Here is a 25,156-nt window from a genome sequence, read left to right as displayed (position 1 = left end):
AGACTTCTCTGTTATTGTTCGTATGGTTGTTATTTATTTCATTTCTTTACTGCTTTGTATTTTTAAGGGGCGGAAATACATTAAAACCTCAAAGATAACAATCCAGAAGAAAACACTACAAAAGAAAGTCAAATACAAAGTATACATCTAAAGCATACTTTAATTAACAGGAAACTGAAATATTATCTGAAAGGTTCCAAAATAAAAGTATTACAAAGGAATGCACATTTGACGCAGTGAAGTTAACAAAAAAATATGTTAAGGCATTTCAAAGGAAAACATTACGAAAGGAAGTCAAATAGAAAATGCACATTTCAAAGAGCATTGTTAGCAAGAGCATAAAATGTTCTTGCGTAGAACGTTTCTGCAGCTGTTGCTGCCCATTCTTGTCAATGGTGTTTTATGGCGGGCAGCAACTGTGGAAGCTCAGGCTTGGGTCTGAGACCTGTGGCCATAGGGCAGTATATAAACTTAATAAAATAAAATAAAATAAAATAAAAATCTTGATCAGGCCGTGCCCAATTTTATGCTCCTTGTAGCTCCTGAAAAGGTGGTGATGAGAATGAACTTACTGGTCGCAGTACGACTGCATGAGCAAAAGCCTTTCCATGAAAAGATGTCTAGTAAAATGATCTCTGAAACGCAGCTCTTTAAGCTGAAGCTGCCCTTTTGTCAGGTAGCCAGCATGGCCTCCAGGTGTTTCTGACTACAATTCCCATCAGCCAATGCCAGGGGCTGATGAGAGTTGTAGTCCAAAAAATAAATAAATCCGGAGGGCACTGGGCGGCTCAGAAGGGAACAGAGCACGCTACCTCCCCCATCTCCCACGCTTCTGTCGCTGCCGTAATACAACCCTTTTGCAGGCTCCGAAACAGAGAAAAGGTCAGGCTTTCCGGCTTCTGAAACTTCCTGCAAAAATTTTCGTGTGTGCATGGGTGTGTTTGCTCCAGCTGTCTCGCCCAGCAACCCCTGTGCTTGTTGTGTTCTAGCACGGCACCCTGGTGACCTGTGTTCCAGAGTCCCGCAAAAAGAGGACACTGCAGGTTTCTGGAGTGCAACTGCCACAGCCTTGCTGGAAAGACAGCGCTGTTCGTTCAGGGACTGATGCACCCAACTCCAAAAGGCTCTTCAAGCACTACACTTATTTATAAGATTTATTTATTAGGTCCCTGGGCAGGTTACAACAACAGACTATGCCATTTAAAAAAAAAAAAATTAAACTCATTAGTACTACAAACCACATAAAACCATTCCAAATGGAACGGAAGAATCTCATCACAGGACCACTGAGGGAGGCACTTTTCTCAGGGGCCCACAATCCGTAAAGGAGTCAACCCCATGGATCTCCCCTAGATAAAACAGCACCCTGCAATCTGTCTCACCCACGTGGCTGCAGACATTTAAACACGCCACAGCACCGCGGGTCGAACCCCCCGAAGAGCCCCCTCTCTGCCCCTTCCAGAAACAAGTGAGAACATGAGAGTTTCAACAAGCTTTCCAAGCTAGGAGAAAAGTTCTCTGCCTTAGCCGTTGATTTTGCGTTGCTTTTAAACCTATGCTCGGTTGTTCTCGTCCTGCTTTTGAAAATCCTTTTGCCTGTTTTGAGGATGCATATAAAATGCACACCACGCGATTGTTAAAGGACCTCAAAGCAGACCTCGGGACCTATATGCGGGAGGTGATTTGCCAGTTAATTGATTGCAACTCCCGCAGCGACAGCACAGTCTGAGAGCGATACTAAAAGATCGCAGCGGGGAGGACGAAGAAGAGGAAGGTGAACCAGAGACCCTTCGAGAGCCAGGCAGGCCTTTCCACCTGAGCAAAGTCTTTCCCAGCCATGTTCAGTTTGGGGAACCCTTTCTGCAGCCAGTTAGAGAAGACTTTTCTGTCTTTTTCCCCGTTTGCGCCAGGCACGACTCCTCTTCTGCACACTTCCTCCCACGCTCCCCCAGCAGCGCCGGCAAGAACAGCCTCTCTCGCCCCAATCGCCCTGGAAGGGGTCCCTGGCAGTGTGGGACAGCAGGTGCTCTTTCCAGCAGCTCAGGTTGAGCGAACCGGTTGCGGACGGGCGGCTAACCCAGGGCAGCATGTTCCTGCTGGAAGTGTTTGCTTAGCAGGAAGGGGCTCAGGAAGCTCTTGTGGCAGCGGCCGCACTTGTAGGGGTGCTCCACCACGTGGGTGCTGAGGTGCTCCACCAGCTCCTCCGGCTGGGCAAAATCCCGGTCGCAGATGTAGCAGTGGGCCGGCCGCCAGGTGAAGTGGCTTTGCACGTGGCCAGCCAGAGCCTCCTTGCACAGGTAGCTGTTCTTGCAGTGGGGGCACTGGAAAGGGCGCCCTTCACCGCTGTGTCTGGGCAGGTGCTGTGCCAGCATCTCTTCCTGGGGGAAGCCCAGGCCGCAGGAGGGGCACTGGAACGCGGCTGGGGGCAGATCCGCGCCCGCCCCCTGCCAAAGCACGCTGCCACCCCCTGCCACGACCTTTGGCGAGGGAGCGCACCTGTGGTTGGCAAGGGCCCACTGGTTGAAGAAGTGGGTGCCGCACTCTGCGCACGGGTAGGGCCACAGCTCCGAGTTCTTCTGCAGTAGTTCGGCGAGCGCCTGCCGCGGGGAGCAGCTGGAGTGCAGGCAGTGCTTCATCTGTTCCGCCAGGAACTCGCGCCAGTTGAAGCTGAAGCTGAGCTTGACGTGGGGCAGCACCTTCCTCGCCGCCGCCACGTGCAGCTCCTGGTGTTCGGAGAGCACCTTGCGGCTGGCAAACGTGCTCTGGCACCAGCTGCAGGTGAACGGCCAGCTGGAGGTGTGCGTCCGGCGGTGGGCGGCCAGCTCCGAGGAGGAGAGGAAGCTGCAGGGGCAGTTGAGGCAGGAGTGGGCCCTGCCCACCACGGCGTGGGCCCTCCGGTGCCGCTGGAGCTCCTGTGCCGACCCGGCCCCAGCCCCGCAGTCGCCGCAGGAGTGGCTGTGGGGCCTGTGGCACTTCTGGTGCAGGAGCTGCATCGACCACTGGCTGAACGTGGCGCCACAGGTGGCGCAGGCGAAGGGCTGGGCATCTGCCACGTGCGCCAGGCTGGAGCGCTTCTTGCGCAGGCGCTGTGTGCATTCAGGGCAGGTGGCCGGGGGGTGGCTGTCCGGCTGGCGCTCGTCCTCCCAGCCAAAGCTCTTGTGGCATTCCAGGCACTGGAAGGGGTGGGGCGTCTCGTGGTCCAGCAGAGACCGCTTGTTCCCGAAGCGTTTCCCGCACTCCAGGTAGGAGTACAGCTCCTGCATAAAGTTCTCTGGCTCCTCCTTGGTGGGCTGGGGCTGGGCACCAGGCTCAGCGCCACAGGCAAGGCTGTGCCCAGGGCTGGGAGGGGTGGTTCTTCCCGACAGGTCAATGAGCAAGTCCGGCTTCCGGCGGCTTCCGTCTTCCTGTGTCTCTGCTGAAGTTTCTTGTTCTGCTAGAGAAAAGAACAAGAACAGAAGGGGACCAGGCGTTACACAGGAAAAGCTCTCTCCCACAGCAGTCTCTTAAGCTGCCCTGTTTTCGCTCCTATATGGATGTTTGGGTTCTATTGTTAAGGCATTTCAGTGTTTTGCTGGTCTTACGGACATTAGTGCAAGTTTTGCTGTTGTTTGGACTGCAAGAAGATCAAACCTATTCATTCTGAAGGAAATCAGCCCTGAGTGCTCACTGGAAGGACAGATCCTGAAGCTGAGGCTCCAGTACTTTGTCCACCTCATGAGAAGAGAAGACTCCCTGGAAAAGACCCTGATGTGGGGAAAGATGGAGGGCACAAGGAGAAGGGGACGACAGAGGACGAGATGGTTGGACAGTGTTCTCGAAGCTACCAGCATGAGTTTGACCAAACTGCAGGAGGCAGTGGAAGACAGGAGTGCCTGGCGTGCTCTGGTCCAGGGGGTCACGAAGAGTCGGACACGACTAAATGACTAAACAACAACAACAAATTGTGCTCTACTTTGTAATGGTTAACGCAACGTCTTGAGATGCTGGGTTTTAGTCTGTATGTTGCTGAGAGCCTCTTTGAGCAGCGGAAAGCGGCATGCAAATAAACTCACGAGGAGGGCAACTCTTCACCATTACTCAACTGACTTAAGACGAGACACAGGAACACAGGCCCTGAATAAGCTGTGAGCAGGGGCATACAGGAGTAATTCCGTTTTTGACGCTGAGGTCTCCCCTACCACCCGCTAGCCCATCTTTTTGGTGATATCAACTGGAAGTCCAGCCTGCATATATAAGGCTGCCTTTGAAGAGGGCTCAGGAACAGCCATCAAATCAGACCAAGGGAAGAAATGGCCAACCGCAAACAGCTGTTAGAGGGAGGCCACTATCATGCTAGTAGCACGAGCTGCCCGTTTGTTTCTGGGACCAATTCAAAGCATGGGTTTTATATTTTGAAGCCCAACACCTTCATTTTATTTAAAACAGTGGTTCCCAAACCTTTGGGGGTCACTGCCTCCTTGACTCCGTAAACCAGGGGTAGTCAACCTTTTTATACCTACTGCCCACTAATGCATCTTTCTTGATGGTAAAATTTCCTTACCGCCCACCAGTGCTTGATGGAAGAAGGATTCAGCTTGTGCCATAGAATTCCCTACTGCCCCCCTGGAATCCTGAAATGCCCACTAGTGGGCGGTAGGGACCAGGTTGACAACCCCTGCTATAAACTTATCCCCAGTGCTCCCTACCCTATCAAAAGCAATATTCAGAATCACAGTACGGCTGCCATGCTCCTTCTAGCATCATGAGGTGTCGCAGGGGCTGCTGATGACACACATGGCCCTCTGGGCTCAGTCACTGGTGTGGAAAGCCTGGCCGCAGCTTGCCTTTCCTTGAAACGCGAGCAGTTATGAGAGCCAAGAATGTAGGCTGCACTGGCTGTGCCGAACAACACAAGGGCACTTGCGGTAGTTTATTATGTTCAGAAGTATTACTGGGAGTTTGATAATGACATTATCAAAAAGAGTAAATTTACTACTAAGCTTGTGGGAAGTACCAAATGCTCAAATGTTAACGGTGCTAACGATTACCAAGCCAGGCCAGGGAAAGGCAGCAGTTGTAGAAAAACCTTAATTACTTTTTAGTATGACTTTTAAACGTGCAATTGTCGCTGTCAACGGAGAAGATAAATGAAGCACATTTTCAACCCTGGATACAATCGCAGAATCACAGAACTGTCGAGTTGGAAGGGACCAGAAGGATCATCTAGTCCAACTCCCTGTAAGGCAGGAATGTTTTTTGCCCAATGCGGAACTCGAACCCACAACCCTGAAATTAACAGTCTCATGCTCTACCAACTGAGCTATACAAAAAGAAGTGATGTCTTCATGTGGCACATAGCTGAACTGTGGAATTTATGTTCTTATACCTTTCTGGTTTCAAACTTTAACCAGAGAAGTTATCTCGGTAATGAATTATGCCAAGCCATTTTTCAAACAAAAGAATTTAATATAATTTCTCTTAACATTCCACCTGACATCACTGTGAAGAAAACAAGCAGGTGCAAAGCTAATCGGTATCTAATAGCAAACAACACCATTTTACTACACTATAACATTTTTAGCACTGTCATTTGGGGCGTTGGGATTTCTTTATTTTTGTCATCATACAAACAACTCTTCTTAAGCAGAGTACAAAGGAAGACCATCGGCAGACAAAATATTTATTTCCTAGAGCAGAGGCTGAGGCTTGTGACACTGGGAGTGACACAGGATTCCTACCACTGCCCTTCCACCCAGAATTATCTTTTTTTGAGATTGTGCAGTCATCAGGACAGGCCTGGAAAGGGTTCAAAGGGCTTTGAACTAGGCACAGAATCCACCCCAAGGATTCTTAGAAGCAGGAGAACATCAGCATTTTTAGTTACAGCCTTGCAGAGGAGGCCAATTTAGCTGCAGCACCACAAATGCCTCTGCTTCACTTGCATATTGAAAAACTTGCTTTCTTTGAAATCAAAGCAGTCAATAATGGGTAAAAAGACAGGATCATTGATTAATATTAAAATATACATATATAAAAAAATCAAATAAATACTTCATTTACAAAATCAATGCACACAATATATGAACATTTATAAATACAACTAAATAAAATCCTTTAATGACTTAGCAGGAAAGTTGCACTTGACTCAAGAACAGGAGATGGTGAGTTTTGAAGGGTTTTGCCAGAACTCCCATGGGACACTTCTGAGAGAGCCTGTTTCACAAACTGAGGCGCCTGTTTCACAAACTCGCCTGTTTCACAAACTGAGGCGCAGGAACTTTATAAAGCAGGCCCTGTCCTGATGATTCTCTACTAGGCAAAAGGACTCGTGGGTTTCTAATGCAAATGTCCCTCAGTTCTTTGGAGGACAGCCGTTCCTCAGTTGCTTCCTCCTCTTCCAGCGAGGCCTGCCCCTGCGCAGCCTCTGCCTGCAGTTCGACCAGCTCCTGGGTGGTCAGCTCATGCTCCTCCACCAGCTCGCTGACGTCCTCCTCTGTGACCTCCAGGCCCATGGTCCTCCCCAAGGCAACAATGTCCTGCACCACTGTTGACTCTGGTGCATCAGAGTCACTTGGTGCCACACAGTCCGGCCACAGGCTGCGCCAAGCGCAATTCAAATTTCGCTGGCTGATCCCGTTCCAGGCCGTGGTGATCATCTTCAAGCAGGTGACGATGTCGAAGTGGTCCTTCCAGAATTCCCGCAGGGTGATGGTGGTGCAATCAGTCACCTCGAAGCATCGCCTGAAAAGCTCCTTGGTGTAGAGTTTTTTGAAATTGGCGATGACCTGCTGATCCATCGGCTGGAGCAGTGGCGTGGTGTTAGGCGGCAGGAACATGATGCTGATGAAGCTGAACTCCTCCAACAAGTCCTCCGCAAGGCCTTTAGGATGAGCAGGAGCATTGTCCATCAGAAGCAAAGCCTTCAGCGGCAGGTCGTTGTCCAGCAGGTACTGTTTGACAGCAGGGCCAAAAGCAAGATTGACCCAGTCCACAAACAGCACATGTGTGACCCAAGCCTTGCTGTTGGATCGCCACATGACACTCAGCTGCTCCTTGTCGACCTTGTGTTTCTTGAAGGCCCGTGGGTTCTCCGAGTGGTACACCAGCAGGGGCTTGATCTTCAGGTCGCCGCTTGCGTTGGCACAGAAGAGCAGGGTCAGACGGTCCTTCATGGGCTTGTGGCCAGGCAACTTGTCCTCCTCCTGAGTGATGAAAGTCCTTTTGGGCATCCTCTTCCAAAACAGCCCGGTCTCGTCGCAGTTGAAGACCTGCTGTGGAACGTAGCCCTCCATCTTCACAACCTCCAGGAACTCCGCTGCAAAGTCTTCAGCCGCAGGAACATCAGAACTGGCAGCCTCTCCATGCCTGACCACGCTGTGGATTCCAGATCTTGCCTTGAACCGGTCAAACCAGCCTCTGCTTGCCTTGAAGACTTCTGGCTCGCCTGAGGTTCCTGGCTGTTCCCGGACGAGGTCTGCGTGCAAGGCCTTGGCCTTCTCGCAAATGACGGCCTCAGTCACTGTGTCCCCTGCACGCTGCTTCTCTTCTAACCAGATGAGCAGCAACTTCTCCACCTCCTCCAGAACAGCTGGGCGGTTCTTCACGATCCTGGTGACTCCCTTGGCTGCATCAGTCGCAAGGATCTTCTCCCTCATCTTCAGGATGGTCCCGATGGTCGATGGATTCCTCCCGTACTCCCTGGCGAGGTCTGTCACACGCATTCCACCGTCGTGCTTCCGGATGATCTCCTTCTTCATTTCCAGCGTAACCTTCTCCTTCTTCCTCTCGCCGGCCTCTGCAGCAGCAGTCTTCTTGGGTCCCATGGCAGCACAGCTCCTACCTTCGCAAACCCAAAAAATAAATAAATAAATCAGTGCTTCACATCCAAAAAATTCAAAAGCACCCAGCCACCCACCACACAGAAATTCAAACCCAGAACCAAGTCCTTGAATTCCAAACACCCCAACCCAAAATCCAAAAACCCCCAAAAAAGTTTTAAAAGTTTAACTTACCAAATGGCTGCAAAAGAAGTTTTGGAAAAGCTTCAAAAATCACCAAAGTCTTCAAAAACCTCAACTATTCCCCCAGCCACCCACCACACAGAAATTGCAAACCCCTCCCCAACTGTTGCAAACCCCTCCCCAACTGTTCCCCCAGCCCCTCCCCAACTCTTGCAAACCCCTCCCCAACTGTTCCCCCAGCCACCCACCACACAGAAATTCAAATCCAGAAATTTAAAAAAAAAAACAGCAGAGTGGCCCAATGGTCACAGAAAATCATAAAAATGCAGAAAAAAACCACACAAACTTCCAGATTCTTGCAAACCCCTCCTCAACTGTTCCCCCAGCCACCCACCACACAGAAATTCAAACCCAGATTTTTTTTAAAAAAAAACAGCAGAGTGGCCCAATGGTCACAAAAAATCATAAAAATGCAGAAAAAAAAACACAAGCTTCCAGATTCTTGCAAACCCCTCCCCAACACCAAGTCCTTGAATTGCAAACACCCCAACCCAAAATCCAAAACCCCCCAAAAAAGTTTTAAAAGTTTAACTTACCAAATGGCTGCAAAAGAAGTTTTGGAAAAGCTTCAAAAATCACCAAAGTCTTCAAAAACCTCAAAAAAGGCTACCACACCGCGTGCTATGAGTTGCTCCTCGAAGTCAAGTCGCAACTGCACCTCTTCAAGCAATGCACCCTGGGTATTTACGGTTTTACGAAGAAGGAAACAAACTTGCAAGACGTTTTCGTCTTGCGAAGCAAGCCCATAGGGAAATTCGTCTTGCGAAGCACCTCAAAAAACGAAAAACTCTTTCGTCTAGCGAGTTTTTCATCTTACGAGGCATTCGTCTTGCGGGGCACCACTGTACTGCTGGATTGGGGGGGAACCTTCTAACTGGTTTTTAAAATAACAGAACCTGTTATTTGTTTATATTTTATTTAAATAAAGCCTGTTAGAACCCGATAAGCCTCAGAATGGCAATTCTTCTCCCAAGACTCGGTCCTTTGTGAGTTTTTGCTTTTTGTGCAATCCTCAGAAGGTTCTGGTGTTCATGACAACTTTCCTTGAAGCCTACCTGGAGTTTATTTTTACAAATATTATTATTTTTTTAACATTAGCTGAGAGTCTCTCCATAGGTCTCCATGTGCTGACGGCTATTTCAGTGACCTCCCCATTTTGTGGGCGTGAGCTGAAGCGATACCAGCCTGCACCAAAATCAGCACGCCTGAATTTCTATCACCCTGTTCTGACAGACCTCAAAGTCCTTAAATTATCTGAAATCAAGTTTGATGACGCCAGACCATTTGGGACCATCCAAAGGCAGCTTCTGCAAGGAATCCTTTTCATGCCGTCGTGATGCGATGAAATCCTCACGCTTTGAATGAAACTGTTTCAGACTTCGTCTTGCTTCCGTTGACCAAACTTATTGTTTCCAAATGTCTCCGTTTGTGTGTTTCAACAGTCCGTGGCTCCCCATTAAGGATTACGGCGCCACCCCAAGCACCAATTTTTCAGTTATTTGAAATACAAGCTCTCTGCAGTGCAGAAAACATGGAATGGGGATTGTGAAAAATACCTGGTTGCAGCGGTCCAGGCTGAACAGTTTTCTCAGGGGATCTTGATGCACTGTTCTGAGTTCGCATCCCAATCCTGCTACATGTAAATTATATCAAACGAACAACGCGAATCCCTTTCGCTGCGAAACCCGGGCCTTGCGGCAAAGCCCTTCTTGGGACCGCCTTGCTTTTTCTGGCACAGCTCGCAAAGTTTCAGGTAAGTCATTACAGCCTCAGCAGTGACGTTTTTGTACTTACGACTGAGTTCCTTCAGCATCCTGGTCCGACCGCCGTGGCCGATGGCAATATGTGCCGCGTGCAGGATGTCAAACAAATCCTCGTACTGGACGAAGTACACCACCTCGGTGTGCCCAGGGGAGACGGGCACCACCAGCTTCTCTTCCTCGCCAATGTTCAGGACGTTGAAGCGCCTCAGCCGGCGGTAATGCTTGCCCTTTTTGCTGCGGAGCCTCTTCGCCTCCTTGACCTCCTCGATCAAAGTCCTGTATCTTTCGCGGTTAATGTAACTGTTGTTGTCCTCTCGCTTGGTGGACAGGATCTCCTCCATCATTTCGTAAAAACGCCCTCGGTGTTGCTCGCGCAGGACGTGCTCCATGTCGCCAGCGGCGTCAACCCAAGTCAGAAAGGGGGCTGGACCTGAGCAAAGAGGAAGCTCTTACTCTGCGGCCCCAAACAATGTTTTTTTGTCCCTCCAGACCGGGAACAGGGAACTTCCTGAAGGTGCAAGAGACAGCCGAAGGGGCCACCCAACTCACAGAACTAAAGCGGCTCACAGAACCGGGGCCTGAAGTTTTGTAACCTCAGGTTCAAGGTGGAAACGTCACACAGGAATTTGCTCTCCGCAAGAAAACACTGGCTGCCCTGGACAGATCTGTGAACAGGGACCCAGGGTTTTCTGTTGGGTCCTCATCACCAATGTGTCCCAGAAAACCTACATGGGTAGCCAAAACCCAACAGGTATGCATTCATGAGATTCCTTCATGAAATTTACCCACAAGATCTCTTCCAGCCCGTATGTTTTCACAATCACATTACAGCAGAAGGGGCAAGCCCTTTGTGAAGGGAATAAATTTGCAACCATGATCCTGGGTCTGCTGCAAACTATGAAAAAAGGAAGCACTGCCTTATAAAAACTCTTTCTCTCTGTGTGTTTGGTTATCTCTATCATGGCCCATTATGTCAAAGATCCTCTCTGGGTCCCTGAGGACTCCTGAGGAGTCTTTGCAAAGTTCCCTTGTCCCCTCCGCTGCTTACTGATGTGTGGGTCCTCCCCCTTCCCTCTGATGTAACAAGGGAGGGGTCTCCGAAGGGATCGGAAAGGCAGAGGAGAGGAGGAACAAAGGAAATGACATTTCTGTTATAAAATGGTGTTTGCCATGCCTTAGGAGCTGCCAGAAAAATGTTCTGCAGTAGTGGTGGAAGGCAGTGAAACTGGGAGGGAGTTGTCCAGGAAACTTGAATGAACCTCTTAAAGTTTTAACTTCCTGGCAGTGAAGAAATGGGTGGTGAAAACCCACAAAGTATTCCCCCTGTCCTTGCAGGAAAACTATCCATATTCGGCCTATTAGGCCTGTATGCCCCTGCCAAACTTCCCAACTCTGCTTCAGTACCTACATCTCACCCCACCCTTCCCCGCTTCCAGCTTTCTGCTAATGTCTCCCTTAAATGAACCACGCTGTACCACCTCATTCACAGGTGGAATTAAGTTTTTCCCCCTCTCTGCCCTGTTTCCCTAGCTTTTGGCATTGTATTATAGTGCCTTCTTCCTTGATCCCAGTCTAATGCCGTCCCAACGCTATCATCCTGCTCACACACGACAATTATTTCTAAAAGTGTGGTGAGAGGGGAGATGAGAGAGAAAGTAGAAGTTTGAGAATCCAAAGTTCACAGCTTTATTCTATTACCAACCTAGACTATGACACATTTTTAAGCCTTAAATGCAATACAGTGGTACCTCGGGTTACATACGCTTCAGGTTACATACGCTTCAGGTTACAGACTCCAATAACCCAGAAATATTACCTGGGGTTAAGAACTTTGCTTCAGGATGAGAACAGAAATCGTGCTCCGGCGGCACAGCGGCAGCAGGAGGCCCCATTAGCTAAAGTGGTGCTTCAGGTTAAGAACAGTTTCAGGTTAAGAATGGACCTCTGGAACGAATTAAGTACTTAACCCGAGGTACCACTGTACTAATAGATATCCATGGAATATATTGGGGGCGGGAATCATTACAGCGGACACCTTGCTAATTGTTCAACATGTACCAGTAAGATCAGGGAAGGTGTTACTACAGGGCCAGGTAACCCAGTCTAAGAGGAAACAAACTACAAATCAACCTCCCCAGCCCCTCCACACCCACATCAGATTAAACTGCACTAGCCAGAGCACAGCACATACCACAAGCTGGAGAGCAGGAGCAATGAAGTACAACTGGGATATGGCACCTGCCAATGGCTCCAGCAAGAAATGACCCGCAGACATTTCACAGAAGCAACAGAACACTTTTGACTTTAGAAATGAAACAAGCTGCCTTGGGAGACGATGGAGCCTCTTCCAAATACCTTTTTAAAAAAATTATAAGCACTGGATTTTTCACCACAGCAAGTCAATACAGTTACCATTATTTGCTATTATTGTTATTTTAATTTATTACCTGGGTCATAAGCGGGAGAACTACACGTGGGAAATGAACGAGAAGGAAAGATCTTGCATTCAGGCATTTAACAATAATTTAACGGCTTTATTAAACCTGAACCGGTTTTTGAAGCCTAAAGATGCCTTCGCTTTGGGAGAAGGAACCCTAAGTGGCATTCATTTGAAGCCGACCTCGTCAGCATCCTTCCCCTTAGTCCCTTCATTATCTAGGATGCAGGCCAAACAAGGAGTCCCCTCCCCCGCTCCACCTCCTGGCAACAGCAATGACTGTGCCCTGGATGAAGTCTGAACCAGCTGTTGCAATAAATGACTGGGCTGTGGCTTGTCATGTCCGCAGAGACACTTTCCCAGGCCTCCTTGACCCACTGGGCAAACTGGGCTGGGTCTGGGAACCTAGGAAAGCCACTGGGTCTTGGGCTGCTGCCTCTTCTCCGGCGCCTTCCTCCAGTTTTCACGCAGTTTTCGGCAGGCGGCTTTCAAGGCAGCATTCCAAGAGACTCCTGCCTGCAGCAACAGTTTGGTGGAGTCTCCCGACACACGAAGCTGTGCTGAACAGCTACCAAGTTGGGGTGCTTAGTAATGCTGAAAAATCCCGCGGGGGGAACTGGTAGCAAACAACTGATCTCTTGCTTCAATGGATTCCCTTGGTAGACCCCACTTCGGCAACACCAAACAGAAGATAGAAGCGTGGCCTTCTATATCATACTTCTATGCTCCAAGACCTCCAGCCCACATCTGGCCTAGCAGAGACATTTCGAAGCCAGCCTCCACATTATACAACTTGCTCACACAGTTCCTCTTCCCAGTGCCAAGCACCTCCCAAACGCATCCAGCAGAAAGCAGTGACATTTAGGCTTCTTTCAAGTTCTTGAAATGTCAGCAGTTACGTCTCCCTCCGAGGGAAATGTTAAAGACGCACCATTCTGAACCATGGCATTTCGCGCGGGAGACATCTTCAGGTGGCGTCCGATTCTGGACCATTTATTGCAAGCAAAACTCAGCCTAGCTCGCTGCAAAAGCTTCGGTTCCTCTAGCAGCCAGGGGCTTCAGAAAGATCTGGAAGGGCTTTGTCACTCTTTACGTCCAATGGGATTCTGGTTCTCAAGGACTGAATGAGCAGTGTGAGATTTCCTTGGTGATCCTGGCCTTGCCTGTAGCTTGCCTGACCAGGAAGTGTTGGGATCTGCTAGCATGCCACCACAGCAGCCACACTCTCCAACCTTCCACGGCAATTGCCTCTTCTGCTCTAGAAGAAGCATCGCTTCATTGCTCGCACTTTGACTAAAAGGGCTCTGTCCCAACCAATCCCCTCTGCCGTTCCGAGAAGACACTATGCCGCAAATCCCTGCCAAATAGCAACTGGGGAAGAGAGCAAAGGGCCTAAGGAGGTTCCACTTCTTAGCAAAGTATACACAAAGCTGAAGTTAGTTGCTTAGCAGAAACCAGCAAACAAAAAGTGTGTGTGCCCAAGATCTGCATGTGAAGAAAGCAGCCTCTCTTACTATCTTGGGCACAAGAGAGAGAAGCGGCTTTTCAAATTGATTAGTGGCTTCTCTCTTTAGCAGGGAAAATTCTTACTCTCCCTGGCATAAGCACTGTCTATTTGGATCCTGGCCGTAGTGAGTTGTTTTTGTTGGAACTAATTTTAAGGATTGACATATGTATATATTTATTCTTTTTATGTTACCCTATTTATATTCCACCTTTCCTCCAAGCAGCTCAACGTGGCATGCATGATTTTGCCTCTCCCGCTCCCCATTTTTCCTCACAACAACCCTGTGAGGTAGGTAAGCCTAAGAGGCAGTACCTGGGCCCAAGGTTGCCAAGTGACCTTCATAGCTGAGAGGGGGCTAGAAGCCAGGTCTCCCAGGTCTTAGCCCAACACTCTAACCACACCAAACTGGCATTGACTGCTGTGCAAATCAACTGCACAGGTGACTATTTGCCAGTTACTTCTCCTCCCAACTACTTCTTAGATCCCGTGAGGCATTTGAAGTGTGTGGCTCAATTGGAATCTATTAGGACTATTAGAAATTTAAAGCAGGACTGCCCTCTGTTCCCATGTATACTTCTTTGTTTAAAAAAACAAAAACCCCAGACACACCAGAATTTAGTCTTGAGCAGGAATAGGTGGTGGCAGCTTGAAAAATAGCTTTGGGATTACACCTGGTTAGGAGGGGTCAAGGAAAGAATGCCATGAATACCATTGAGAGGTGCCTGAAAGTCTCCCAACACTGTTAACTAATCTGAGTAAATATTTGTCGCATCTTAAAACGTTCTGAAATGCAGCAGATACAATTAAGACTCAGAACTCTGGAGCAAGTCTAAAATGACTCAGCTGTCATAAGGAGGATGAAAGTTAACTCCCCACAAACTTTATATTGCATTTCCCAATGAGCATCCTTTCTACCACTGTGTGCAAGGATGTTCATTCCCCCTATTAGTTACTTCTAAAACGCTGCTGAGCGATCCCAGTCCTTGTGGACACTAAATCTTAAAGGAGTCACAGAGGTCTCTCTCCATCGAGTACAAGTTCAGTCTGTTTCCTGCTGCAATAAATGTGTGTGCCTGCAAGTCTGATCCCCTGATTCCCCTCATGGCTATGCATTTTAAAGACACGAGAGAAAGAGCATCCAGACCTTTCAAATGAAAAATGGTTTTGTGAGAAGGCACTCAAAGTCCTAGTACCCTTAAGCAGGAAGAAGCTACCATAAGGTGAGAGCATGTGGAGTTGTTTCAAGGGGCTGATCGCCTTCCAGCCCTGAGGCTCCAAAGTCGTTGCTCATCATATCAGAAGCACCCCCACCATCACAATCCTGCTCTCTGGTACATCTTCCCCCTTAATTTGCTTAGGAATGCAGCTTTCCTGCTTCAAACTATGTGCCAGTTTGGTGGTGAGACAGAACACTGCAGTTAGTACAGTGTGAAAACACACTGGCTGGGCCAGAAGGTTCGCTGCTACCTGCAAGAATTCCAGCTCCACCCAAGGGGGAATCTAAGGACCAACGCTCTCAAGAGCCAAAAAACCTTTGTCCTGCTACTCACCAGTGCTAGGCCCTTCACCAAGGAACAACGGCTCCTGCGCACACATGCCTTCCTGGGGTTCCGCCATGTGCTCTTCGTCCACCGTGACAGTATGATATTCTGTCGAGGAAGAAGGAAATTTGCAACCAAGGCTGTCCTGTTCTACTCTTTCCACAACGTTCAGAGCAGAAATATCTTTATGAGGGAATCTTCGCAGGAGAATAACTAGCCAAACCGCAGGGGGAAATCTGCAGTCTGGCAGGTGCTTTTGGACGTTGTTAACAAACAAAAAGAAAAAGAAAAAGAAAGGTGGTACATGGCCAGGGATAGAAAATTTGCATGTCTAAGAATAAGGACTGCATGCCTTTAAAGGTTTGCTGAAACAGTTATATTAGAGCCGTCACTACAAATTTAAATCAGCTTCTTTACACCCACTTGCAATGTCTTCATGAGGATTTACGCATTCAATGCATTCCTAACAAGACAAGCATAATTGGTTCCAAGGGAGATCGAAGACAGGACTCACCCAGGCTGCCTTTGTGGCCGAGGTCCTTTTCCTGGCCATCCTCAGGAGCAAAGCGCACCTCTTCCACTTCCTCTTTAATCCACGAGGATAACTCTACTATATCCATGGGAGAACCTGCACATAGGAGAGAGGAGGTCACAGGGCACTGCTCTTCTCCATCAAGGAGAAAACTCATCCAGAGCCACAGGGAGCAGGAGGAAGCGCATGTGTGGCAAGTGAGGGGGACAGAAAGAGGAGGGCCAGGGAAGGTCAGTGGGAAGAGTGTGAAAGAGGTCAGAGGAAGGAGGTGAAGAAGCAAAGAAAAGGATGGATAGTTTGGAAGAAAGAGTTTCAAGGGGCAATAATAAAGGGCACAGTGAACACAACCCATAAAACCAGCCAGTTAAAACAGCAAAGGTGACATGGGGTTGTCGTGGAGGTGAGGAAGGAGAGAAACCTTTGAAGTCCCACCTGAACATGGCAGGCTGCCAATTGTGTAAGCAGCTCCCTCATAATCCTGGCTTTATAATGAAAGGGAGCCTGCTGGGAAGAGGGGAGCCCTCAAGTCAAGGGCCTGCTTTCTTGCTTGGGAGCCTAAAAGCTAAGCAGAAACCACAATGCATTTAAATACTCACCCATGTGGCAGCCATTGCTCGTCTCCTCAGGAAGCCTAGCCTCCCCATTCTGGGATTCCTCCACCTCTTGTTTAAGCCACAAAGAAACATCGACTGGAGCAGCGGGGCAGTCTGAATGGGAGAGAGAAGAGGTTGCTGTGCATCAGCTGATGAACACTGAAAACCATGCACACATGACAACCTACTGGTCACAAACTTGAGGCTTAAACTCTCAGTGTTTCATTACACAACCCAATACATTCCAATCACTTTCCTAACCAGGTTCCCATGTAAGAAGTCTTCATTTTCTAACCATCCCTGCACCGTAACAGAGCCCATGTCACATTCTGAAAACGGCCAGGCTCTCCAAGCAGTCTTGCATGTACAAATTGCCTGGTAGAATAAGATGGCTTTCCAATCTGGATGCAAGAACTTTCTGCAATTAAAAGGGTATCACCCAGGACCGACAACGGGCAGGAGAGATTATACACACTGCTGCAAAAGGTGCACAAGGACAAACACAATGTCCTGGGCATACAAGGCCACTTCTTCCGATACAAAAATGAATATTTGTAACAGGAAAGAAACACGTTTTTGCCAAGTATGAAGGTTGTTGCAAAAGCACTACAGGCATGAAGAATATAAGGCAAAAAGAAAACAATCAACGTGCTGGAAAAGGTGCGCCTTTTGCAACACAAATATCACTTCTGCTCCTCAAGCCCTCTAAGTAAACAAACACCTTAAACTTAAACAGGTGGATTTAACATGTGGATTCATTTCCATACTTTGAGTACAACTAAAGTGCAAGTGAGGGGCATCCAGCCCAATGTCCCCATGCATTTATTTATTCATTTAGATTAGTTATATTCCACTTCATAGTCGAAAAGAGGCACTTTATATTCTCAGAATAAAACCATCACTCGAATCCAGTAAAACAGGAATTACACAATGTCCATACACAACAAGGATTACTCAGGCAGCATTTCCTGCCCTCAACTTTCTTCTTTCCTGGTGTCATACCAGGGAAAAAGCTCCCACCAATATCCTTTGAGGCAAAGGAGTGGGGCTGAGGAGCTGGATCTCACCCACATTGGTCTACAGGCTTCATTTGCAAGTCATATCCAAATGCTGCCAACACAGCCAGTGGCAAAGGTCAAAAGAAATTGCAAGATAACATCTCTGTTATGATGAGGCATCATAACATCACCTGCGTCAAGTTGTTCAGGGACACCACTGCCTTCTGAATCTCCAAGTCCTTTCTCACACAACTCTTCTCCCTGCTCAATCCGAGTCAGGATCTCTGGCTTGGCGACGGCATAGTCTGTTCAATCAATGAATGGAAAAAGAGGAGGTCATTATATGCCATTCATTAACAAAAGGCTCAGAGAATTGTGAAGGCTTGCAAATAAACAAGCCCTGGCTTTGACAGAAAGAGCTGTGTTATCCAGAGTTAGACCACCAGTCTATCTAGCCCAGTATCATCTATTCTGACAAGCAGCAGTTGTCCAAGGTTTCAGGCAGAAGAAACCTTTCACAGCTCTGCTACCAGAGATCCATTAAAAAATATCTGTAAGATGAACTAACTGCAGTCCCCTCCGCCAAATGCAAAGTGTGCAGTCTACTGCTAAGCTGCAACTTCCCTCGAGTTGAACATCAAACAGCTCCCACAATCAAGAATGGGTGTGTTTCAAGGTGCAAAACAAGCCAAAATATGGCTGCTGCCCATGAGCTATCCATCCCCACTTGGTGACCACCAGATGTCTGGGACTACAGTTCCTATTATCCTTGACTACTGGTCATGCTGGCTGGAGCTGATAGGAATTCCAGTCCGAAACATCAGAAGGGTAGCAGGTTGGGGAAGGAAGCTACAGACTTTCTAAGAGGCTTTGCTGCAATCCAAATCCCTTATCTGCCATGCTGGGGGAAGGGAGGGGAGTGTCGGATGAGGCAGATGTCTCCGTTCCTACCCCCATCAATGACTCCACTGGCTTCCTCCTTGCTTCATTTGCCAAGAGTGCACGTGACCCACCAAAAACTGGGCATCCCAGGGGTGGGAAAAGCTGAGCTGGCCCAGGATATGTTGGATACCAGTGCCACGCTGCTGTGATGCCATGGAGCCCAGTTGCTCTGCCACTTCCAGGCTCTCCCCAGCTGTGGATTTCCTGAACCAAGCAAAGGGTTGGACAGCATGGCCTATAAAACTCTCTTTGGAGCTATGAACCCATAGTAATGGCTCAGAAACTAAAAAAGGGGTCCAGTGGCAGGTTCTCCGCCTGAGCAGGGGCTTGAACACACTCTTCCATGACAACAAATGCCCTTATTTTGTTTCTTTTTTAATACACACATTGCAGATAATCAAAGATGAGAAGCCTCTCTTATTCACTAAACCACATTAGTTCTCAAGATACTGATAATGATCACCCAAACAAGTAAGAACTTTGAGCCTGCATCCCATTATATCCCAACTCAGGGTTTCTTAAATCTCACCCAGTGAGACTAGCATCTCGTAGTTGCTTTTCATGACTGTCTTGTACAACTCTTTCTGCAACTCATCCAGGTCTCCCCATTCCTTCTCATTGAAATGGACTGAGAGGTCATCGAAGGTCACTGGAACCTGGAACAACAAAAGTTAAAGCTCAGCACCCTCTTGACTACCAACCCAGTCGGCCTAACTGGTAGGCAAGAAATGTTACTGGATGATGTTGGAAGAATCACTTTCTACATAAAGAGAGGCTGGTGCACACATAACACTTAGCCAAACATGAATGAGCAGGTGTATCAGTGCACAGAGCGAAAATCACAGCCGCTTCCCCTGCTACTGGGAACTAAGTCACGGTTTGGCCTGGTATTACATATGAACCTGAGCTCATGATTTGTTGTAGCTAAGGTTTGTTCTTTGCTTGTGATCTGTCTGTGGGTGATAAACCACAAGCCCAGGTTTGGATGTAACATGAAGCCAAAGCATGGAGGAACGAAGCAGTCAGTTTTCTTTCTGTGAACCAGCACACTTACTTGTTCACACTGAGCTTAGTTTTATGTGCTAACAGCACTATTGTTTTGTCTGAAGCAGACAAAAGCATCCTGTTTTCAAGGCCACACATTTTGGCCACTGAGATAAAATAAATTTGTTTCCAAAAGTTCTCAGCATCCTGCAGCCCCACTGAAAACTGTGCGAACTGCCAAGGAGAGCTAAAACATCTGCAAAGCATGTCTATTATCCAGGAATACAGATGTGGGGAATACTGTGATAGCAACTTTCTGTTTGGTGCTGTCCCCAAGGAAAAGGAAGAACCTCTAGCACTCCCACAGAAAGCCCATGGAGGCAGCCAGGAAGAATTTTGGGGGCATTAATACTGCACTGTGAATCACAGAGCCATGCATTCAGTACAAAAAACAGCATGCTTACTGATCTCTTGAAAACCAATGCTTTCACTGTGTTTCTAGTCCTCATGGCTGAAAAAAAAGGTGAGGAAGCCATCTGCTAAAAGTCTGAAATGAGCTATGGAGGAGAATTCTGGATAGACTTCAAATGACTACAGGGAGGTTTCATAGTTGGGTTTTAAAATATTTTTCATGACTCAAAGTTCTTCCTGGCAGTCCAGATAGTATTGTTTGAATCTATAGCACTGGAGTAATTTGCATAATTACTTGCAGTAAACATGAATAATGTTTGCTAGCTCTGGTAGCAGAATGTTTTGTACTTGCATCAAAGCCTTCATTATACAGTGGTACCTCTGGATGCGAACGGGATCCGTTCCAGAGCCCCGTTCACATCCTGAAGCGAACGCAACCTGTGTCCGCTTCCGTGCATGACGTCATTTTGAGTGTCTGCGCATGCGCGAGCGGTGAAACCCCGAAAATATTCATCCCAAAGCTACTTCAAACCGAGGTATGACTGTACACCTTTAGGTGCCAACCAAGCCTTTGGCTGATGGCATTTTGTGTTTTTTATATTGTCATTTTATGTTGTGAACTGCCCTGAGATCAATGGATGAAGGGCGGCAAACAAATTTAATAAATGATATTAATAATACTCCTAACCTTGGGCGTTTCTCCCTTCACACCAGGGGGGAATCTCAGGATCCAGAAGTTCCGATTCTTCAGCAGATTCTCCACATTCTCCAGTCTCTTCTGGAGCTGCCTGTACTCCTCAGTTAAGGTCCCCAGTGCAGCCCACTTGCTTTCCAGCTGGTTCTCCATTTCGGTTGAGGTCTTTTGACAGGCTCCCAGCTTCTTCTCTGCTGACCCCATCCTGCCCTCCAAGCGCAGCAAGCGCATGGTGTGGTTGTCAACTGTTTTGTCGATGGCCTGGATGGCCGCCACCGCCGCCCACATGGAAGCCTCGGACGTTTGCACCTGCATGTCCCGCGTAGTGGCCTGCTTGAGGTTCACAAGGGACTGGAAAGGCAGCAGAGACCTTGGCTCCGCATCACACTCCATAGCCTGCTTTGCGGAGACAGAAACCCAAAGTCAGTGGCCATCTTGCGTTTCAGCTGACTTCAGAAAAATCCTTCCCACCTCCCACCCCATTCTCTCCTTCTGAAATGTCAGAGGCAGCAACATATGCTTGGGCAAAATGGGTGCAAAAATACTGCCATTTAAGTGGTAATTTTGCAAGTACTGAACAAACCCAGTGAATGGTTGGGTATCAATACATCAACTGGCAGTCTGAGGAGGAATCAAGCTGGGTCACTGCTCTGCCCCCACCCTTATTATAGACCTTAGCCAACATGAGACAAGAGACAAAATGCAATTTAATCATCGTTGCTACTGCGTGAGTCACAAGAGAAGCTTCTCCCTTTGTGACCTTTAACTGCATTTGTCTTTGTCCTCACTTCTTATGTGATGATCAGCAGCAAGTGAAGCAATGCAAGAAAGGAACTCTGTCAGAGTCTTTTTTCATGGTTCTTATTGGATGTGGGGTAAAGGTAAAGGGACCCCTGACCATTAGGTCCAGTCGTGACCGACTCTGGGGTTGCGGCGCTCATCTCGCTTTATTGGCCGAGGGAGCCGGTGTACAGCTTCCGGGTCATGTGGCCAGCATGACTAAGCCGCTTCTGGCAAACCAGAGCAGCGCATGGAAATGCCGTTTACCTTCCCGTCGGAAGGTATCTACTTGCACTTTGACGTGCTTTCGAACTGCTAGGTTGGCAGGAGCAGGAACTGAGCAATGGGAGCTCACCCCGTTGCAGGGATTCGAACCGCCAACCTTCTGATTGGCAAGTCCTAGGCTCTGTGGTTTAACCCACAGTGCTACCCGTGTCCCTCATTTGGATGTGGGGAGGGGGAGTTAAAGGAGTGCTGGGGAAGGGCCATAGCTCAGTGGCAGAGAATCTGTTTTGCATGCAAAAGATTCCTGGCATCTCCAGTTAAGGCTAGAGGAGAAACCTGTCCGAAATCTTGGGAGAGCCAATGCCAGTCATTGTAAACAATACTGAGCTAGATGGACATATGATCTGACCCGGAGCAAGCGCTTCTGCCCTTTATCAGTTCAAATTGCATCACCCATTAAGAAATACTTGCTCATCTCAGCATGCTCAGCATCCATAGTACCAAAACAATACACTTTTTTCATTCAGGACATGCAAATTTTAACAAGCTGGCTTGCATTTTGAGAGATTCACTGAAATATCAAAAATAGTGTATTTAAACGGGGTTCCAAGTCAACTGCTTCCAGGACCCCTGCAGGAAAGTACCTCCCTGGCCAACATCTGTATCTGACCCATTTGCTGCCCATCAGCACCAGAGGAATCACTTGGTGAGTGCAAGCTACAGGGAACCAGGCAGAGGGCCTTCTTGGTGGTGGCGCCCACCCTGTGGAACGCCCTCCCATCAGATGTCAAAGAGATAAACAACTACCTGACATTTAGAAGACATCGGAAAGCAGCCCTGTTCAGGGAAGTTTTTAACGTGTGCCATTTTAATGTATTTTTAATCTTTGTTGGAAGCTGTCCAGAGTGGCTGGGGAAACCCCGCCAGATGGGCAGGGTACAAATAAATTATTATTATTATTATTATTATTATTATTATTATTATTATTATTATTATTAAACCGGTAGCAGGGATATGCTTTTTACCTTGTGAACCACACAGATGGACTTCTGCAACCAGGGGGCATAAAAATGTTGGGCGGGTGGAGGGAATAATTTATCCCGCCACATGACGCCTACCCCATACTCTCCAACATTTGATAACAGGAATGCCAGGGACTGGCCCTGGAAAACAGGGACATGTGGAGGGTCTGGTGCTACCCGCCCCACCTCATAAAAACAAACAAACAAATAAATAGCATCCTCGACCTGTGATTTTCCTTTCCTTTTCCAGAATCTGGGACTATTAAGGAATTCTGGAGTTGTCTCCCCTCCCCCCCACTGAGAGAACAGGACCTTCGCCTCTTCCGCTTGTGGGCATGGAGAGCTCACCGACTAGACACTGAAATGCCCTTTTAAAATGAGTTTTTTGGGGGTGGGGTGTTATTGTTTACATTTTGATTATATATATTGTGGCTTTCTATTTTCTATTTTTGATATTCTGACATTTAGAAGACATCTGAAGGCAGCCCTGTTTAGGGAAGTTTTTAATGACTGAGTGGATGGGGTAACCCAGCCAAAATTATTATTATTATTATTATTATTATTATTATTATTATTATTACTATTACTATTTTATTCTGCGAACCGCCCTGAAACCTCCGGCTATCTCGATAACAAAAGATAAAAATGTAATATTCAATAAAAATTATTTATAAAAAAAGAGACCTCCGGATATAGGGCGCTATATAAATTCAATCAACAAACAATAAACCAATGGGGAGGGTCCTTCCTCGCTTCCCTGAGGCCCGAGGGGACTTGGGGGGCGGGGAGGGAGATGAACAAAGCGGGTGGGGCGACCCGACCCTCCCCCTCTGAGATTCCTGAGGTAAAACAAGGAGAATCTGCCGGGGGGGCTGAGTCTTCCTCCTGCCCCCTGCTTCCCACAAGGCCTCGCGCCAGGTGTGTCGTTCCTCCCGCCCCCGCCCCCGCCCCCCCCGAGCCTCACCTGGACAGGCGCCCCCCCAGCCATGGCTCCGAAGAGAGAGAGAGAGAGACGGACAAGGCGAGCGGCGCTCGGAGGCAGCGGGCCTTGGGGGGAAGCGGCGGAGGCCGAACTGCGCAGGCGCACTGCAGCCGCAGCGCCTACCCGGGGGAAGCCGAGGAAACGGAGTGTGCGCCGGCCACGCATCGCGAGACCGGCAGGCGGCAGCTTCCGCTTCCCCTCAGCGCAGCGCCGCCAGTAGGCGGGAGGAACGAACGGCCACCCCTCCCTCCTCAGTCCCCGGGTGGCGGTTTTTTTGGGCGGGAAACCGCCGGATTCCGAGGTACTACAACTCCCGTCATGCCCTGCCGCCGGCCGCGCCGTAGAGGGGATGATGGGAGTTGAAGTGCCGAGCAGGCCCCTGAGGGCTATGGGACGCTCTCTCTTTCTCCGCCCTACAGAGGTTTCCCCTGAGTTGCGGGCGAGAGCTCTTCCGTTCCTATTTATTTATTAAAATTGCATACAGCTTGTTGTTGAGGCACCTCAGCAGTCATTTTTATTTTTAATTAATTAATTAATTTTTATTATTTATTTAATTTATTATTTATTTATTTAATCGATCAATTTTAAATTTATTTAATCAATTTATTTAATCAATTTTTAATTTTAATTAAAAACGAGGTGCGCCCCCCTCAGCTGTTGCTGTTGGCTACGGAGTCCCTGTGATGTCACTATCCAATATCTGGCTGCGGCTTGTCAACATCTGCCAAATGGGCTTCCAAGGATGAACGTCAACCAGTCTGCATCCACAAATATGCATCGGCTTCAAGCTTGCGGCATCCACTGTCGTTCAAATGCTAGCGCCGTCGGCAGCGCTGACAAGGGAATGATGGGAGTTGGAGTGCCTTGCGGCGCTGGGTGGACCCCTGACAGCGTGGCTGGCTAATGGACGCGCTTCCTTTCTCCGCCCCACAGAAGTTTCCACTGAGGGGAAACTGCCAGCGAAAACTATACCTGTCATGAATACACTAGCTCCCAGCCTAGGAATGCAGCCGGCAGCAGACCGCAGTTTGCAACCGACAGGATCAGATTTCTCTTGCGGAGACCATGTTGGAATGCGGACAGGGCTCTCAAGAGGCACAGGCAGGCGCGAAGCAGAAGACTGACAGCCTGTCTTCTCAGGAAGAAGTTGGAGAGGATCCAAGGAGCCACGAAGTCGTCGCCGCGGGAGGGTGTTTGACAGGAAACAAAATAAGAAATGCAAGGGTCATAGGTTCAGTTTATTCTGCCAGAAATGGAAGGATTCTTTAGAAGGGTCAACTGACTGAGGATGCCGGATGCTTGGCTAGAGCCATCCGGAGCCAATTGCTTGTTTTTGCAATAAATCTACCTTTTACTTACATACGTTTACTGTGTTATCAAGACAGGAACCTGGACTCCTAACAATACCGTTGTTATTTCTTTCATAAAAAATGCATACATTTTGTTCTGAAGGCACCCCAGCAGTCATTTTTATTTTTAAGTAAAAATAAGGTGCCCCCCCCCAGCTTTTGCCGTGGGCTACAGACTCCCTGTGATGTCACTAATGGACATCTGTAACACCCTGTGATGTCACAAGTGGATACAGCCCCTTCTTCCAGTGACACGGCTACCAGGGAGAGGCGCCCTATGATCCTAGAGAGCTTGATTTCCCATATAATAGACCTTCTATTTAGAAATAATTTAGAAAGGCATTAAGTTCTTTAGGAAACAGAAGCTGGCTGGCTTAAGCCCTGCGGTTCTCTTCA

At 48.2% G+C, this 25,156-nt stretch overlaps 2 protein-coding genes across 3 annotated transcripts; both read right to left on the bottom strand.

Annotated features, from left to right (window-relative positions):
• Positions 1-14: 14 nt before the first annotated feature.
• Positions 15-25,052, bottom strand: LOC310746000 (zinc finger protein 212-like). Of its 2 annotated transcripts, none has more exons than XM_083579523.1 (8): positions 24,384-25,052; positions 20,397-20,798; positions 18,843-18,969; positions 17,563-17,676; positions 16,377-16,487; positions 15,763-15,876; positions 15,258-15,356; positions 15-3,433 (listed from the first exon to the last, which is right to left on the bottom strand). In XM_083579523.1, exons 2-8 carry the CDS (start codon positions 20,793-20,795, stop codon positions 2,073-2,075), a joined length of 2,325 nt encoding a protein of 774 aa, XP_083435649.1. In that variant the 5' UTR covers positions 20,796-20,798; positions 24,384-25,052; the 3' UTR covers positions 15-2,072. The 2 variants fall into 2 exon arrangements, with proteins under 2 accessions (XP_083435649.1, XP_083435648.1); XM_083579522.1 differs by lacking the exon at positions 24,384-25,052 and adding an exon at positions 23,394-23,549 and having other exon boundaries at positions 20,397-20,801.
• On the bottom strand, positions 4,792-8,126 carry LOC310746414 (tigger transposable element-derived protein 1-like; the record flags this gene model as incomplete). Its single annotated transcript, XM_083580129.1, has 3 exons — positions 7,992-8,126; positions 6,408-7,819; positions 4,792-4,875 (listed from the first exon to the last, which is right to left on the bottom strand). Exons 2-3 carry the CDS (start codon positions 7,800-7,802, stop codon positions 4,792-4,794), a joined length of 1,479 nt encoding a protein of 492 aa, XP_083436255.1. The 5' UTR covers positions 7,803-7,819; positions 7,992-8,126.
• Positions 25,053-25,156: the final 104 nt, after the last annotated feature.

The sequence above is a fragment of the Podarcis filfolensis genome, assembly GCF_964270895.1.
Source record: "Podarcis filfolensis genome assembly, chromosome: 12".
Lineage (NCBI taxonomy): Eukaryota > Metazoa > Chordata > Lepidosauria > Squamata > Lacertidae > Podarcis > Podarcis filfolensis.
The sequence above is the reverse complement of the archived record's forward strand: the minus strand, read 5'-3'. Positions and strand labels throughout refer to the sequence as shown.

Bases quoted from the DNA above. Each gene is read 5' to 3' on its own strand.
- LOC310746000 (XM_083579522.1), bottom strand. From the start codon at position 23,417: ATGGCTGGGGGGGCGCCTGTCCAG. The intron at 20,802-23,393 runs GTGAGGCTCGGG...GTCTCCGCAAAG, and splicing joins CTGGGGGGGCGCCTGTCCAG to CAGGCTATGGAGTGTGATGC. The intron at 18,970-20,396 runs GTTAGGAGTATT...TTGTTGTTCCAG, and splicing joins TGAAGGGAGAAACGCCCAAG to GTTCCAGTGACCTTCGATGA.